General features: G+C 46.4%; 1 protein-coding gene across 4 annotated transcripts in view; it reads right to left on the reverse strand.

The window, feature by feature from the left end:
- Window positions 1-17,500, reverse strand: part of phactr4b (phosphatase and actin regulator 4b) — an 88,346-nt gene that overhangs the window by 10,591 nt on the left and 60,255 nt on the right. For 3 of the 4 annotated variants that reach the window (XM_063199049.1, XM_063199046.1, XM_063199048.1), the window contains 3 exons: window positions 16,645-17,052; window positions 6,197-6,331; window positions 3,126-3,711 (listed from right to left, as the gene is read on the reverse strand). In XM_063199049.1, the coding sequence (XP_063055119.1) occupies window positions 3,126-3,711; window positions 6,197-6,331; window positions 16,645-17,052 (1,129 nt within the window). The remainder of the gene's footprint in view (window positions 1-3,125; window positions 3,712-6,196; window positions 6,332-16,644; window positions 17,053-17,500) is intronic. The other variant, XM_063199047.1, reaches the window with a different exon arrangement.

Below are 17,500 nucleotides of genomic sequence, written 5' to 3' on the forward strand. Positions count from 1 at the left end.
TGGAGGTTTTTTTTAACATTTATTTGCAGCATTTGTGTACATTCTTATAATGTATGTGCTGTGTGATGTATAATTGAATAATTTGTACCAAGTTTTATTTTATCATCAGTTGTATAGAGAACTGCAGCTGCATAGCAACCAAAAAACTGAACTTCTTTTCATATCATTTTTACCTCTGCCAAGGAGGTTATGTGATTATGTGATTGTGTGCACATTTGTTTGCTTGGGTTTTTTGTACATTCGCAGTGCGTGTGTGCTTCTGTCCACCAGACGGAGGAGGTGAGCTCTGTGAGCGCTTTTCTAGTTATATCATATTATATTGCCTATTTACCATGGTCCATTTATAGACGCTTTTTGATGATAAGAACAAACACAATACCCAATTCCCAAACTCATTTCGCTATGTTTCACATCAGTGGGAACGATTTAAAAAAAGGGATATCATGTGGGAACAGCTATGACGCCAATAACTCAACTCTCCTGAAACAGTCTATGTCAACAAGCGCAGCTGTTGCAACTTTTATTTCCCGCTGTCAATTGGCAACAACACAAATGTGAGGCAAAAACAAATGCAGGGCTGTGTGGCGACCTTTCGGCTATTACTAAAATAAATGGAATCTACATGACATGTGACACATGTGACAAGATGACACCCAGTTTGAAGGGCTATATATGATGACGACCACCAGCAGCTATTGGAGCACTAAACGTAGCATACATGTAGTGCAGCGGTTCCCAAACTGTTTCGCCTGCGCACCCCCTTATACATTTCAATGTGGTTCGCGCACCCCCTAAGAGAATATTTTGGTGTGCTGATGGCCACGCAAGCATGGATTCACTGCGCATTCACTGCACATTATGCATAGTCGTTTTGGGTAATCCTCTTTTCCAATAGTCTAGGAGCTAAACTACACTTCAGATGGACCCTTCCAGTATACAATTACAAAAGACTTAAATGTTCATCAATGCTGGATAAAAACTCACATATCCACCATTACTCAATTCAGCTCGCGCACCCCTTCGGGCAGGCCACGCACCCCCAGGGGTGCACGCACCCCAGTTTGGGAAACCCTGATGTACTGTAGTGGGTTGTTGTGTCCAACGTCACTCAGTGTGTGGGGCTGCACGATGACTTGAAGGAACAGTATTGATGTGCTCACTCGAGCACTGCATCAGTATACATGGCGCCTGTATGATGTGTGGTAAGAGCACTGCTGTAATTGTTGTGTCCTGATGACTGTGATATGGATTGTATAGACTGTGGAGTCTTCCCCAATATAAATGAAATGGGTTGGTCCAGGTACCTCTTCTGCTCACAGTTTAAGGACCTTAGGGTGCCCTGCAAGCATTTTTTTGGGGCTCACATTACATTTATATTGGTAATTGGTAATGAATGTACTGCAACGAATATGCTTCTTAGATAATCCATTATATTACATTGCAGTTGACATAATCCACTAAAATAAAAATGAAAATATTTGATCCATACAGTAGTGGCATCAACTGCGGTTGCACCACCCTGACATGTGCTGCTACTAAAACGTCATTGACCCCCATGTAGAGGTCTGCTGTAGCAGGCAGCTGCTCTCAGTTCAGAGTGGCTGTATCGTGACATGCAGCTATTAATGCGCATCGATCAGTGGTGTAGTGGGCGCGGTACGCGGGGGTACGCAGTCCACCCACTTCTCCTGAAGTGAGACTTAAAACACATCTTCTGCCCATGTTTGAATACAAAAAGGAATGATCACATAGCAATATTGCAGGTGATTGACCAATCAGATGAAAACGGAGAAGCAATGACGGTAGATTAAGGACAGTTGGGGGGTTTGACATGATAAGTTGCCTGATTATTTGATGACGTTAAAAATCGCATATCCCCACTTTAAAAATCCCCACCACACCACGGGCATCGACTGTATATGTCATGTGCACTACTTCACCCCCAGTTTCAGGGGTTGCCCTGTAGGTGGCAGTATACGTAAATGGCATCTAACGTATACCTACATGGGTCTTCATCAATACTGGCGAGCATGTGTACTTACATGGCTGTAGCGTGATCTACCATTCAAATTGAGGTGTGCAATGATGGGGGTTGGTGGAATTGTACTCACAGTTTCAAGGCGTGTATGCTGACCTTGCACCAATATGAAATGTAGTGCTACACTGCACTGCAAGTGTAGTGGGTTGGTGCAGGCAGCTATACTCATTATATACAATTTGAACACAATTACACCAACATAACTGTAGTGGATTGGTGTGGGGAACACCAAAGACAGTTTAAGGGCCGGCAGAAATTAAAGTTTGAACAGCGTACCAACCTACAGTAAGTGTTTGGAATTTGTATGAGATACTCTACTCACACAGTTCGAGTGGTTGCATGGCGACCTGAAGCGGTGTGCCGCATATATTACATACACGTAGGGATAGGCCTTTAACGGTATATGTATTGCATTTGTACGGAACCAAACAGACCTGTACCAAACCGAACAGTGCTGAACCGAAAGGTGGAGTAACAGGCGACTCTGTTCATGTTTTTACATTATATTGCCACTACATGCAGTGGCTCATGCAGAATGCTAAGAGAGCATGCAAGAAAAAAACAGGTGTGGTGGCTTGTTCTTTGTGAGATCTTGAGAAAAGGTGACAGAAGAAATTTCTTACACTGATGAAATCTCCGACCCAATGTAACATTTTGAATGTATTTTCCTTTTTTTCATTTGTTTTTTGACAATATTTTGGTGAAATAAACAACGTGCTGAGGAAGAGAACATCACATTACAGAGCAACAAAGCTCTTCACATGTACATGAGAATGACGTCTACACGACGTGTACTCACAGTTTGAGTGGCTGTATGGTGACCTGGAGCGGCCTGCCGCGGGCATCAGTAATTATCTGACATCTACAGTACTGTCTATGGCATTATACAGTATAGTATGTGTGCTGTCTGGCATGCCGTCTGTGTGTACTGTATCGAGTATTTGCCTCACAGTTTGAGTGGCTGTATGGTGACCTGGAGCGGCCTGCCGCGGGCATCAGTAATTATCTGACCTCTACTGTATATGCCATATATATGTGTGCTGTCTGGCATGCCGTCTGTGTGTACTGTATCGAGTATTTGACTCACAGTTTGAGTGGCTGTATGGTGACCTGGAGCGGCCTGCCGCGGGCGTCCCTGTCGTACTCGGGCGGCGTCTCGAAGAGCAGCGCGTGGGCCGAGCGCTGCGAGCTGTCGGGGTGCGGCATGGCGGGGCCCGGCGAGTTGAGCGCCCGCTGGATCATGATGTGCAGCGGCACGGCCGGGGGCTGGCGGGGGGGCTCCTCTTCGTCCTCGTCGTCCTCATCGCTGGGGGGGTCGAACTGGGGCGGCGGGATGGGTTGCGGGATGGGGTGCGGGTAGGAGTGCTGGTGGGGGAGGAGGTGGGGGTGGGGGTTGGCGAGGCGGGGAGGGGAGGGCGGGGTAGGGGAGGGAAGGGGAGGGGAGGGGGGAGGTGGGGGCAGCTGGAAGCCTGCGGGGAGGCCGGGCAAGTCCTCGGGGGTGAGGGCAGAGGAGGTGCCGGTGCCCTGAGTGGGGATGGAGGAGGAGGAGGAGGAGGCGGAGGAGGAGGGGTCCTCCGTGTTGCGCTTGGTGACGGGGGTGGTTCTCTTGGGGGGCATGGGGGGAGAGGGCTTGGCCGTCACCATGTTGTGGCCGGAGATCTGGTGGATCTCAGCTGTGGGTGGAGAACGGCAGAGTTTAGTGACAGCGGACGCGGTCTGATGACAAGACACGAGAGGGACAAGGTCCCAAGGCACTTTCAATTCACACACTAACGCACGCGTGCACACACACACACATGCACGCACACGCACACGCACACACACACACATGTACGCACACACACACACACACACACATGCACGCACACAAATGCACGCCTTGGGACCTTGGCACATATACAGTACATCCAGGATGAACTTCTGTATTTGGATGGCTGTCATAACAGGAACTTTAAATAGTAATCTACTGTGAGCGGTGACATACTGTAGGCTACATACAATAATAATAACCAGCCACACATACGTAGCAGCAATGACAGCCTGCTAATAGGATGACTATCATTTTTATTATTTTTCATTCATTAGTAATGTAATGAGAGCATTGGATGTCTTGTAATGATAGGTTAATACTTTCTAGTGCATTGTAAAACAAATGGCAACAATAGCCTAGTTATACAGTAGGCATATTAGTTAAAACTGTTTGATATCTATCAGCATCTTGTCTAAAGCTGTAGAAGCAGCAGCTGAAGCAGTGAGCATTCAAATTAAAAGCTCGTCTTCAAAACCTTAAATTGCCACCCATCTGGGACACACAGATCCTTTGCACACATGAATTTGCGCAACAAATCATTTCACTTAGATCAGTGCATTCATATTGGAGTGAAGCAAGCCCATCCTATCAGCCTTATGAAGACATTGACCTCATCTGTAACGTTCACTCATTCAATGCATACAGTAATTCGTTACATAGTGAGAGTTGTATTGTTCAAAACATAGTGCCCGTTTACATGGACACTACATATTATTCCGATTAAATATGTCTCATGTAAACAGTCCAATAATCTCCTTAAAAATAAATAGTTAAAATATGTATTTAAACCGATTATATTAGGTTCATGTAAGTGTCCATGTAAAGTTTATTTAAAACAATTGTATTTAATCAGCTTAAATGACAAGTGCCCATGTACACATGATGACTACTGTATTGTTATTGGCTATTCATAGAAAGTGTCGAAAAAGTGAACATTTCAGATTCAGCGATACAGTGTAGCTCCTGACTTAAGTAAATGGAGGCAGGTCGCACGGCCAGCCAAAGCCAGACAAATATACCAGCCAGAATGGCAGTAGCCTGAGAGTGAAGAGCATTGCAAGTCTTTGCAACCGTGACTCCTCATGCTTCGTGTCAGTCTGTATTTGTTATTGTTTTGTATTTTTTTCCCTGTTGTGAATACCCAGTGCAGAGACTTCATGTAGCATTTGTGTGCTTGCAAAACTGTTCCTGCTGCTCCAAGTTGCGTGTGGCATACCACAGTACACCCACACACATAAACAGAAAGTGGTTTGGGGACACCCACCACTGAGTGCAGTGTGTGCAGTGTGTGCGCGCGTGTGTGTGTGTGTGCGTGCATGCGTGCGTGCGTGCGTGCGTGCGTGTGTGTGTTAAAACATCTGCTGGCACAGGGCTGGTCTGGTCTGTGCTCGGTGGTGGTTCTGTCCTCAGGAGCAGATGCTGCTGCCCTATACCAGCCACACTAAGCAACATTAGCGGCCACCATAGAAGACAGCTGGAGCGCCGCTGCTTCAGATGACGGGGGTCAGAGGGACGCAGCATGTGTCCTATATAGCGAGTGGAGAGCAGCGCAATGAGAAGGAGACAAACGCACACTTCAGCCATTTCATAGCACTCACTCACACGCTCACTCACACACACTCACTCACACACACACACTCTCTTACACTCACTCATGCACTCATGCACTCACTCGCACACGCACACTCACGCGCTAACAGCAAACACACACGCAAACACACACACAAACAGCAAACACACACAAAATCACATGCACACACTCGATAACTGGTGACCAAATCTCCCTTCACGCACACACACAAACACACATATGAAGACGCAGTCCATGGCTACAGTAGACACATGCAGTTTATTAGTGAGACGCGCAAACAAGAGGTCCAGAGCTGCCACCATCATCACCACCACCACCATCATCATCATCATCATCATCGTCATCCAACAGACGGACTTCATCAGCCTAGCGAAAGCTCTGCGTTGCCTAGGTGACATGAGATGATGGCGAAGGAAGAGGTGGAGAGGAGGACGAGCGGAGCAGGAGTAGTAGCACAAAGTGAAAGAGAGAGAGAGAGAGAGAGAGAGAGAGAGAGAGAGAGAGAGAGAGAGAGAGAGAGGGAGCAGGCAAAAGAGAGAGAGAAAGGAGAGGAGATTCAGACAGAAAGGGAAAGAGATAGAGAGGAGGAGGAGGAGGAGGAGGAGGAGGAGGAGGAAGACGTTGACAAACGCTGGAGGAGGGCAATCCGACATAGAGGAGCGAGGGAGCGAGCGATGGACAAGGCCAGGAGACGGACCGAGACGGAGAAAGAGGAGCGTACCCTCTCCCTCCCCCGGCTCTCGGATGCGTACAGTACCTGCACGGACCGCTCCCGGGCGCCTGCACAGGTAGACAGGCAGGGACAGGTAGACGTCGTACTCTCCTTCCCGCTTCCAGCAGGACCAGTAGAGGGGCAGCTGGGGGTTGTCGCCCCCATAGAGGTTGGCAGCTGCTGGGGGAAGAGGGAGGTGGGGGATAGGGAGGGGGGCAGGTGGATGAGGTTTGCTCTTGCTGCTCTTGCTGTTCTGGGGGAGGTGACGTGCACGTGTGGGTGGCTGTGCCTGTGATCGGGGCCGCTGACAGCTTCCGCTGGGCCCAAAACAAAATGATCTAAAAGGCGCCCCCTTTCATTACACATTACAATGTACTAAGGACCAAATTCTGGGCCTCCCCAGAATCTCTCCCCTGGCCCGGGAACAACCGACCCGTTTGTCTCCTCCTGTTGGCGGGCCTGTCTGTGAATGATATTTCCACACCATTGCATCTCTGTTGCCAAAGCCCAGCGACAGCACCTTCTTTTACCATCTACTGAGAAATCCATGATACAATGAACCAATGGTGTGTGTCTGAGATCTACCAGTCACTCTCATAGCTTAGCAGCTTTTCCTGGCCTCCATTTCCAGATACAGTGGATGGAAATGGCAAAACCTAAAGAAATGCTCTGTACTTCCCATTAGGGCTGTAACGATACACTCAACTCACGATTCGGTTTGTATCACCATTCATGACCTACGGTTCGATACACCCTTCGATTTTACATTTGCCAACATTATAATCTTTATGAATAAAAAATATGATAGTTCAAACGTAGAATAGGTTACAAGAGGCTACAAATAATTTTTAAAAGTTTCTATATAATAATGATGATGCTTGGAAGCACTATCACTTCATATCATGTGGTTGTTTTCTGGACTGATGGGTATCAAAACGTTAAAAGGGTGTATCACGATACTGCCTCTTTGTATCACGATACAGTATCGTGACTCTGCATATCACGATTTCTCGGTTCGATACAATATCGTTACAGCCCTACTTCCCATAGATACCTATACTACAAAGCACCGACTTCCAATAGCCATATTCTATTTTTGTTAGGCTTTTCAGAATACAACCATATGTGCCACTTTTGCATCGATGTGTAGAGTTAGTTGAAATACTTCAAAAAACGTCAAGGTGATGCAAACTGCCTCAAAGCCTCTGAGAGGTCTTAGACTCTGGCATTTTAATGAGTAGGCACTACTAATAAAGGCTTTTTAACTTTTAAAATTTCCCTACCCCAAGAGCAACACTTTGGACTGGTTTTTACTTCATCTAAGCGCTGGGTTTAATTCTCTCTTTACACAAAACATCTGGTATCACTATATTTTAGGGATACATCACTACAGCACTAATACATACAATGTTAATGCCTGCATAAGTAACTTGCAAGGCATGTACTAAGCAAACGCTAAGGCCTACTAGGTCCTTACTAAGGTTAAATTGGTAATAAATCCCTTATTGTGCATGAACACAACATTTGCGAATACATGGCTAACAAATGTTTGATTTTGCTTTGTACATGCCTTACAAGTTACTTATACAGGCACATGGCATGTATTAGTGCTAATAGATGTATCCCTAAAATAAAGTGTTACCAAACTTCTGGTACCATTCAGTATTCCGTCAAATGAAGACTTCCGTAACATGTTCCGCTGTGCTCATGCACAACACAGTGCACAGTGCAGTCCAACAGCTCAGAACAAATACCAGCACACAGGCACAACTGCACTCATACTGCTCTCATACTGCATGCACGCACACACACACACAACAAAGCAATATAACTGTGTTGTGTCCTCACTGATGTGTAATGGAGAAGGGCACTCAACCTGTCCTGGTGTGTGTGTGTGTGTGTGTGTGTGTGTGTGTGTGTGTGTGTGTGTGTGTGTGTGTGTGTGTGTGTGTGTGTGTGTGTGTGTGTGTGTGTGTGTGTGTGTGTGTGTGTGTGTGTGTGTGTGTGTGTGTGTGTGTGTGTGTGTACATGTAAATGAGTGTAAATGTGTGATGCATTAAGCTTAACATGTAGGTGCTCCTGAGTAAAAAAAAACATACTACACATAGATAGAGAAAGTAAATGCAGTCCATTTACCATGTAGTACCTAGCTCTAGACAGCTGCTAGCCCATCTCTCAGACCACTTTCCATGTAGTGTTCTGAGTGAGAAGCAGTAGCGAGCATCTTCACACGGACACACACGCACGCCTCAGTGGAGTGAAGTCCTGTACTGTAATACATGTCTAACGATCACTCCAGCCCCTTTCTCTGCCAGTTCTTCAGAGTAACACGTAGGGGTGGGCGATATGGCAAAAAAAATAAATCATTTTTAACATGAAATCTCGATTTCGATTTTTTTATCACAATCTTCCATCCAAAAAATAAAAACAACAAAAAAGTACTTTCATATACTTGCAATTTGTAATTTGCAGTCAATAAAATGTTAACACACTGATGATACTCTCATAAAGTGTACAATTGGAATACAATAATGTAAAGACAACAAAGTGAAGACAACAACACAAGTGAGAAAACGTCACTCTGATGCTGATAATAAACATTCTCACTGCAAGACGATCTATACGATTTCTACACTTTGGCAGATTCGAGACGATCTTTTAGTCAATATCACGATTCACGATTCAATATTGTAATATCGCCCACCCCTAGAACACGTCTGTGCATCAATAAAGCAGCAGCCGCAGCAGCCCTGGAGGGGAGAGAACTCTGTCTGTTGGACTTCCAACTAGCCCTGCAGCAGCCCCACAAGGCAGTGAATGGACAAGGCAGATAGGAACATCACCTTCCACACACACACACACACACACACACACACACACACACACACACACACACACACACACACACACACACACACACACACACACTCACTCACTCACTCACTCACTCACTCACTCACTCACTCACTCACTCACTCACTCACTCACTCACTCACTCACTCACTCACTCACTCACTCACTCACTCACTCACTCACTCACTCACTCACTCTTTCTCTAGTGTCTTGGACATATGTGTGCGCACACATACGCACGCATGCCCACAGAGATGCTGAGCGTCAATTTGGGTCTGGCCTCAGGGAGAGTGGTAGGGCAGCCCGCCAGCCATCCTGCTTCCTCGACAGGCCATCGGTGTGTGTGCGCGCGCGCGCGTGCGTGCGTGCGTGCGTGCGTGCGTGTGTGTGTGTGTGTGTGTGTGTGTGTGTGTGTGTGTGTGTGTGTGTGTGTGTGTGTGTGTGTGTGTGTGTGTGTGTGTGTGTGTGTGCATACGTCTGTAAGTTCGCTCATGTGTGTGTGTCTGCTCATCTGGAAAAACTCTGGCAAAGTAAGTGAGTGATGGAGAGAGAGAGAGAGAGAGAGAGAGAGATAGAGATAGAGAGAGAGAGAGAGAGAGCAGAGCAAATCTTAAACATCTGATGCTAACGACTCCTGACTGTGAGAGGCAGTGGCGGCAAGTGCCGGAGGAATGCACTGCACTGCACTCAGGAATCAAGGCCAAGGCCCTGTTTGATGCCTTGCAGAAGGCACTGGGATTTGAGCCAGAAACCATAGCCCCTCTGGAAAACCACTTTCGTCAGAGAGAGTAGAGAGAGAGAGAGGTTCCATTGGCCTATTGTTTCCGGGTTCTATTATTGCAAGGGGGAGGGGGGGAAATCCCCCTTTAGGCAGACCTATGCAGACCTAAGAACTGTTCTATTCAATGCTAGGAGTATTATGACACGCCCCTTTAGGCAGACCGGAACCTGGTCATGTTAGGTGCCCATAGCAACCTATTATGTTGGCATATCTCTATATACTTAAACAATCTCTGCTTTCGTTCTCATGTTACGGATGCCAACTAGCAGAGCTTGGCGTCGAACGTTAGTAAAACCTCCCTCCTGAAGCCTGTATGTGGTGGCTTCCAGACCCCAAGTAGCGAACTAGCGCAGATCAACTCAGTTACACTGCTGCCATGACCAGGATGGGAGTGAGGTTTAGGGGGTGAGTGTAACGGATGCCAATTTGCACAGTTCGGTGTAGAATGTTAAGTCAAGATCCCTCCCAAAGCCTCATACAGTATTGGTAGCCCGCTGAGCTATCGGTCAGGGAACTTTAGCTCAGCAGTATCACGCTGTGCCTCCCATGCCCGAACTGGAGCACTGACTGGTAGGTAGCTGGTTCGAGCCCAGAGTGGCAAACTAGCGTGGATCACCTCAGTTACATTCACTTTCGAGTGGCAACATGATTTTGCAAAATAGCATGATGATGACATCTCTCAATGTAAAACCAACAGGAAATCTTGCCCTTCAAAGTTGTGGCTCCAATAGTTCTGCATTTTTCATTGGCAGATAATTCACCTAATTGTTCAAACAACAGTGACATTTCTTTTTGGCCATTTCGTTGTCACTGGAAAAATAGAAGTATCGGGTCTTAAAAAGGGTCTAAGCCTCCTAGCTACTCTGGGTTATGCTTGCGTCGTTGTGCCATGTAATAACTTGTGTTAACATGCGTTAGCTCATGTTGCTGTGCCTGTGAGAGCCTTACGTGGGTGAAGTGAGGGAGGGTAAAGAATGTCTGTTGCGCATTAAAGGTGCGGGAATCTTGCACATGAACTACCGAAAAGTAAACAATCATACCGTCATAGAAGCTTTCTTTATTCTTCATAGGAATGCATTTGTGAGTGCAAGGCCAATGCATCATGTGATGGTTTACAGAAGACACAAACTATAAAGACATAAAATCTATACAAACCAATGTTCAAGGCTACACTATGTGCCACTGAAAATAATACACAGCAATGCAAGGATACGCTATGTAGGCCTACACGCTACTCAAGTATTATTATTCTCATACCTCATACATCAATTCAAGCAAATCTCTTTTTAGAATCCTCATAAAAAAGTAATGAAATTATCAAGACATTCGTGTTTGCCCAAAAATGCTTTGGATCTTTACATTAAATGTATTGAAATTCAATTCAATTCAATTTGATTCAAACACTAATGCACTGCACTTGGCACATCATAACTGGGGAACTGGGAGGTGTGCATCAGACATAAGAAAGGAGATTATATCTTATCTTTCACACTTGTATGGTGTTCAACAGTGGTGGAGGTGGGTTGTGAGTTCACTTCACAGAGAAATAATTTCTGAAAAATGCCAAGGGCAAACATACGTCGGTAAGACTTAAGTAAGAAAGAATAGTTTTTTCGGTACAGTCTTGTATGTAGTATACCCTTTCAACAGCCCAAGTAAAACAGGGTTGCGATTTCCCTTCCTCTGATTGGAACCCTCTGTCTCACACAATAAGTAAAATACCCTACACTGCCAGGCATGTTTATCGCAGGGGACTCACTAATTTGACGCCCTTTCGGTACTTACCGCTTACGCCATACGACACTAAACCTAAACCTAACCTTAACCCTAAACCTAACCCAAACCTTAACCTTAAACCTAACCCTAACCCTAACCCTAACCCTAACCTTAAATCGCTTGTTTGAAATGTTTGATTACCATGTGAAGTACCGAGAGGGCGTCAAACTAGTGGGTCCCTTTATCGCAGCACACAGAAAAGTAGAGTGGGCATCAGTGCAACATCAAAAGACAGTGGGAAAGCTCAATTGTCTAATTGTCTAATACAGTGTTTCTCAAAGTGGGGCGTAAGCCCCCCTGTCGGGGCGCGGAGGCATTGCAGAGGGGGCGTGTGACATCTGATTTTGGGTTTTTACCCCCAAGGAAATGATTTCCTGTCTCTCCAATAAGCAATACATTTTAAGCCCTCACCAACATTATATTATAAATTGTCATGAATTTGAATAGCATAGGAAATGAACACACGTCCCTCTTTGTTTTATCTCACCAGTCACCTTTTCTTTGATTCTGCGCAGCGCAGCTATCGTAAAATCAGTCTGCGCGAGTACTGCTCTTGCTTGGGGGGGCTCGGAAGCATCCAGACCCTCCGAAGGGGGGAATGATGGTAAAAGTTTGAGAACCACTGGTCTAATATGCGGCTGCACATCCTAATTACTGTACTTTACTGTACCAACCTCAACCCCAACCCTACTGTGGTCCAACATCGGGGACTTTTTTTAGGGATTTTTTTTTTACATTTTAAAAGCCACACACAATCCTCTTGCTATTTTTTTTCTCAAACAAAAACAAAAGCGACAGAAAAATGAAACAATGGATTGTGTTAGGTAAGCAGCTTGGGGGTTGGAGAACAGTAGCATTAGATCTGGATATTATTCTGTACAACAGAGAGGGAGGTAAAAAACAACAACACTCAAATCTAATTTTGATCTTGCATTCTTTGTTCCCCTGGCAAGCCCTGCTCGCTCTCTCGCTTGCTCTCTCACTCAGTCGCCTGTGGCAGAGCAGAGGCTGGGGCGAGCAGCTGACTGAAAAATGTGAAACCTCAGAGAAGCAAACAGGCTCTCCATCGTTCGTAGTGTATGTTCATTCTTTCATTTTCTCGTTCTGTCCATCCCCAATGCTAATGCTCTTGTTGCACAACCAGATTAATCCAGCCAGACGCGCTGACCAGCGGTCAGTCAGCCAGCCAGCTGCAGCTGACCAGAAAAGCCCCAGCCTGCTACCCGGGGTGAAGGATCATGTCTGGGTTGGTGGGGGAGAGGGGAAGAGATGAGAGGGCGGGGAGGAGGTGGAGAGGGGAGGGAAGGGAGGGGTGGAGATGTAGAGGGGAGGAGAGGAAAGGGAAGAGGTGGAGAGAGGAGGAGAAGGAGGGGAGGAAGTGGAGAGGGGAGGAATAGGAGAGTTTAGGGGAAGGAGGGGAGGAGATGGAGAGGGGAGGAGAAGGAGGGGAGGAGGTGGAGAGGGGAGGAGTTGGAGAGTTTAGGGGAGGAAAGGGAAGAGGTGGAGAGAGGAGGAGATGGAGGGGAGGAGGTGGAGAGGGGAGGAGTTGGAGAGTTTAGGAGAGGGAGGGGAGGAGGTGGAGATGGAGCAGAGGGTGGGGAGGAGGTAGTGAGGGGAGGACAGGGTGGGGGGAGGTGGACAGGGGATGAGAGGATCGGGAGGAGATGTAGAGGGGAGGAGATGTACAGGGGATGAGATGTAGAGATGAGGAGAAGGTGGGGAGGAGGTGGAGAGGGGAGGAGAGGGAGGGGAGGAGGTGGAGAGGGAAGGAGGTGGAGAGGGGAGGAGGTGGAGAGGGGAGGAGATGGCAAGGAGCGGGGTGGCAGTAGGAAGGATGTGCTGAGAGAAGATGGCAGGAGTGAATAAAGATGGGGATAGTAAGGGGGGCGTACCTTGTCGATGTGGAGTGAAGAAAAAAAAACATACACAACCATGGCACAACCATTGGGTGCTAGATACTACATAAAGGACACTGGAGCATGCTGCCCAATAAGACATACTTAAAGAAAGGGAAACGGGAGACTGGTGTTAGGGATTACATACTCGACACATTGTGATGCATATACAACTGCAAAGCTACAAATCGGTACACGTTGGCCGCTATTATGCATCGATACTCGACATGACTTACATTCCCCCTCTGGGTTATGCTTGCGTCGTTGTGCCATGTAATAACTTGTGTTAACATGCGTTAGCTCATGTTGCTGTGCCTGTGAGAGCCTTACGTGGGTGAAGTGAGGGAGGGTAAAGAATGTCTGTTGCGCATTAAAGGTGCGGGAATCATGCACATGAACTACCGAAAAGTAAACAATCATACCGTCTGCATTTCACACGAACATTCTACGCTGTGAGAGCCTTAAGTGGGTGAGAAAAAAAAATGTCTGCAAGATGGAACTGAAAACGAAATAAATGTATCTATGACCTTGTAAAACTTGCAATAAAGTATTAAAAAAAAAGTGGGTGAAGTGAGGGACAATAAAGGATCATTTCTGGGTGGATTGGTGGGGGGGGGGGTGGATTTGAGTGGAAGGGGATGAGGGATGAGGGATGAGGAGGAGAGGATAGAAGGATATTTGTCTTCTTATACTTTACACTGGGTGCTTAACTTTGTCAATGAATGAACTCAAATCTCAAAAGAAAGTGAATAAAGAAGCACTCATCAGATTTCTTTTCTCTGGAGGAGAGGGTGCCATTAGCTGGAGATGGACTGACTTGTAAATGGTTCGATTGCAGCCTTTTGCTTCGCTGTAAGAGCTGGAGGGAGTGAATTATTGAGCCGAAATGCACCAATGGCTCAAATGTACGAGACACTTCTAAGGCATTTCCAAAGACTCCATGCCTGTGTCCGTACGTGCACACATAGTTAGTCCAAACACTCTTAGTCCAGACAGGTTAAAGGAAGAGTAGGATAAAATAAGTTAAACCCTTAGTGTTTTCATTTACCTTAAGATATGTAAAAGTTTTTTTTAATCTTTTACCTGACATGTTTCGACGGTGTTACTTCCGTCTTCATCACTGACACCGGTCAGGGACCCTCTGATGAAGACAGAAGTAACACCGTCGAAACATGTCAGGTAAAAGATAAACAAAAACTTTTACATGTCTTAAGGCAAATGAAAACACTAAGTGTTCAGGTTAAACAGTTAGACATAATGAACTTAATACATAGGATAAAATAAGGATTGCTGTGAGATAGAGGACTGCTGTGGTTCTGTGGGCTAAGGCGCTGTACCATACAGTACATCTGGGGACCCAGGGTTGAGTCTGACCCGAGGTCATTTCCTGATCTTTCCCCATCTCTCTCCCCATTCATTTCCTGTCACACTCTTTCACTTTCCTGTTTGAATAATAAAAGGGCAAAACATAAATGATGCTCTACTCTAAATATACAAAATATCTAAACAAAATAAAATAAAATAAAAACCTACAGGATGACATAAAACAAGCCAACTACTGCAAAACAGCAAGTGTTCTTGTCCCCAATGTACTTGTACGTGTACTGTATGTGTCTGTGGTGTACTTTTACCCAGGACAGTATAGTAGTCCTGAGGAGGCTTTGGCATGACGGTAGCTGTGTGCCGAGATAAAAGTCTAATACAGAGACGAGGGACCAGAATTATGGAAAGAAAAAAAGAGAGAGCTCAGAAATAGCAGCAGCAGTCTGGTTTTCTAATCCCTTAGCTGATGAACAGATCTGTGCCAAACCCTTTCTTGGGGTGCGCAGACACGTGCAGACACACACACACACACACACACACAGACATGCGTGCACGCACACACACACGCACACACACACACACACCGCACACACACACACACACACACAGACACACAGACACACGCACACGCACACGCACACGCACACGCACACGCACACGCACACACACACACACACACACACACACACACACACACACACAACGACTGCCACAAAAACTCTCTCTTTCTCTATCTCTCTCTCTCTCTCTCTGCTGGCATGTACAGAAACATCCAGGTACGCTTAAAACAAAAACACATGCACACACACACACACACACCACCGTGGTGGCACTGAGAGGCCAGCCAACACTAATGCTGAAACAATAAGAGCACAGTTCAGAAAAACCTGCCTGCCCTGGATGGACAGCGTGCTGCCAGGGGATTAAGGGTCTCTGAAAACAGTGTTGGCACACAAAGGTACCCATTGAGTTTTACTGTGGGCACAGTATTGGCACATGAACCTGGACATTGAGTTTTACAGTGGGTCCGAGTCAAGACGCATGCATTTTTAAGTACGGCATCGATATGTGGCCAGACGAAATCTATTGTGTGAATCTTGGCCAAGTATTGTTTTTATTTATTATTTATGGGTCAAGGTTCATGGTGTCCATGGTGTCCAAAAAGAGAAGCTCAAAACCCTATGCTGTTTTCAAAGTCTGACATTCTGAGAAAGCGACGAAAAGGATCACATCATACCGTGGAACAAATCATGGACTAGAAGACGGCACGTAGCATTGAAACGTTAGCCTTCCAAAGACATAATCGAAAACAACAGGCGTCCGTGCTGCAACACATTTTTCTGTCTTGTATTTCGCATTATGCTATATTGCATCACATCCAGCAGGTGCTGAAGTCAAGTGAGCTCCTCCAATAAGGACCAACCCTCTGGCTAGACCAGGGCATCCATGGCGTCTTTACCCTCCCTAGCCACCAGGAGACACTAAAGCTCAGTTTGCCAAAAGATTGACTCTCGTCACTTTTGTTACTTCCATCACTTTGATCTACCACAACAAAAAATGCAACTTGGAGAAGACAAAGTTGAAGACAGAGTTCAGATCAGGGTGAATGCGATTTACAGTAATCAAAGGTTAAGGCAGGTGTTTCCCAACATTTGCCAGAACCCCCAACTCAAACTCTATATCTCCTCCTCTCCAAATGTGGTTATATTCCATGCATTTGCTATTACTACATGTTTTCCATGTACCCCTATTTGTCCTGACTGGGAACCACTGGGTTTCGGGCCCTGTTGGCAGTGTAGGGCATTTTTTGTATTCTCTGAGGTGTTCCCTAATAGTCATACAAAAGCCAAAAGTCAGAAACTTACCCAGCATGCCGGGGTTGCTGTTGCGGTTGACGGGCTTGGGGGGTGGGAGCGGGGGCTGCTTGGCCTGGGGCGTGCCCCCACCTCCTCCTCCTCCACCGCTGGGGCTAGAGACCGACGAGGGCAGCGCCATCATGCCAGAAGGTGGTGGCATCACGGCCCCTGCCGAGGAAATGGACCTGAGAGGCTTGCCTAAGGAGGTGACGGCCGAGGAGGAGGAGGAGGAGGAGAAGGCGACCTGGGGGTTGTGGACGGGCGTTCGAGGGGGCCCCTCGGAGCCCGGCTCTGGGCTGGAGGAGGTGGTGGATGTGGTCAGCCATTTGGGGGGCATCACCGATTGCTTGGGGGGCAACGGCTCCCGGAGCGTGTCCCGCACAACCTCGGAGTCAGGAGAGTAGTGACTGTCAGACTCTGGAACACAAACAAGAGAAACCCAAGACAAAAAGCGTTATTGCAGATTCTGAGTTGACTCCTTACAGTGAAACTAAAAACGAAAAGCAATTGTAGCGTGTTGGACACAGAACGTGTTGAGTGCGAATAATCACATCAACAAATATGGTAGTGTGCCTCAGAGTAACTGTAAATGGCCACACAAGTTGGAATGGACAGAATAAAAACACATGCTTATGAAAGAATAAAACATATATTTTATTAAATAAAAACACATGGTCATGTGCTTGATTATTGATGATTTAATGTTACGAATGTCAGTTCTATTACATTTTCAATTCATTTCCTTTCCCTAATGTAAAGCAGTGTAAGCGAGAGCAACCAAAATGAGGCAGTGAAATGGCAGCAATACTCAGCGCGCACAGACACACACACGCATGCACACACACACACGCATGTGCACACACAG

Source organism: Engraulis encrasicolus, chromosome 5 (assembly GCF_034702125.1).
Source record: "Engraulis encrasicolus isolate BLACKSEA-1 chromosome 5, IST_EnEncr_1.0, whole genome shotgun sequence".
NCBI classification, from domain to species: Eukaryota; Metazoa; Chordata; class Actinopteri; order Clupeiformes; family Engraulidae; genus Engraulis; species Engraulis encrasicolus.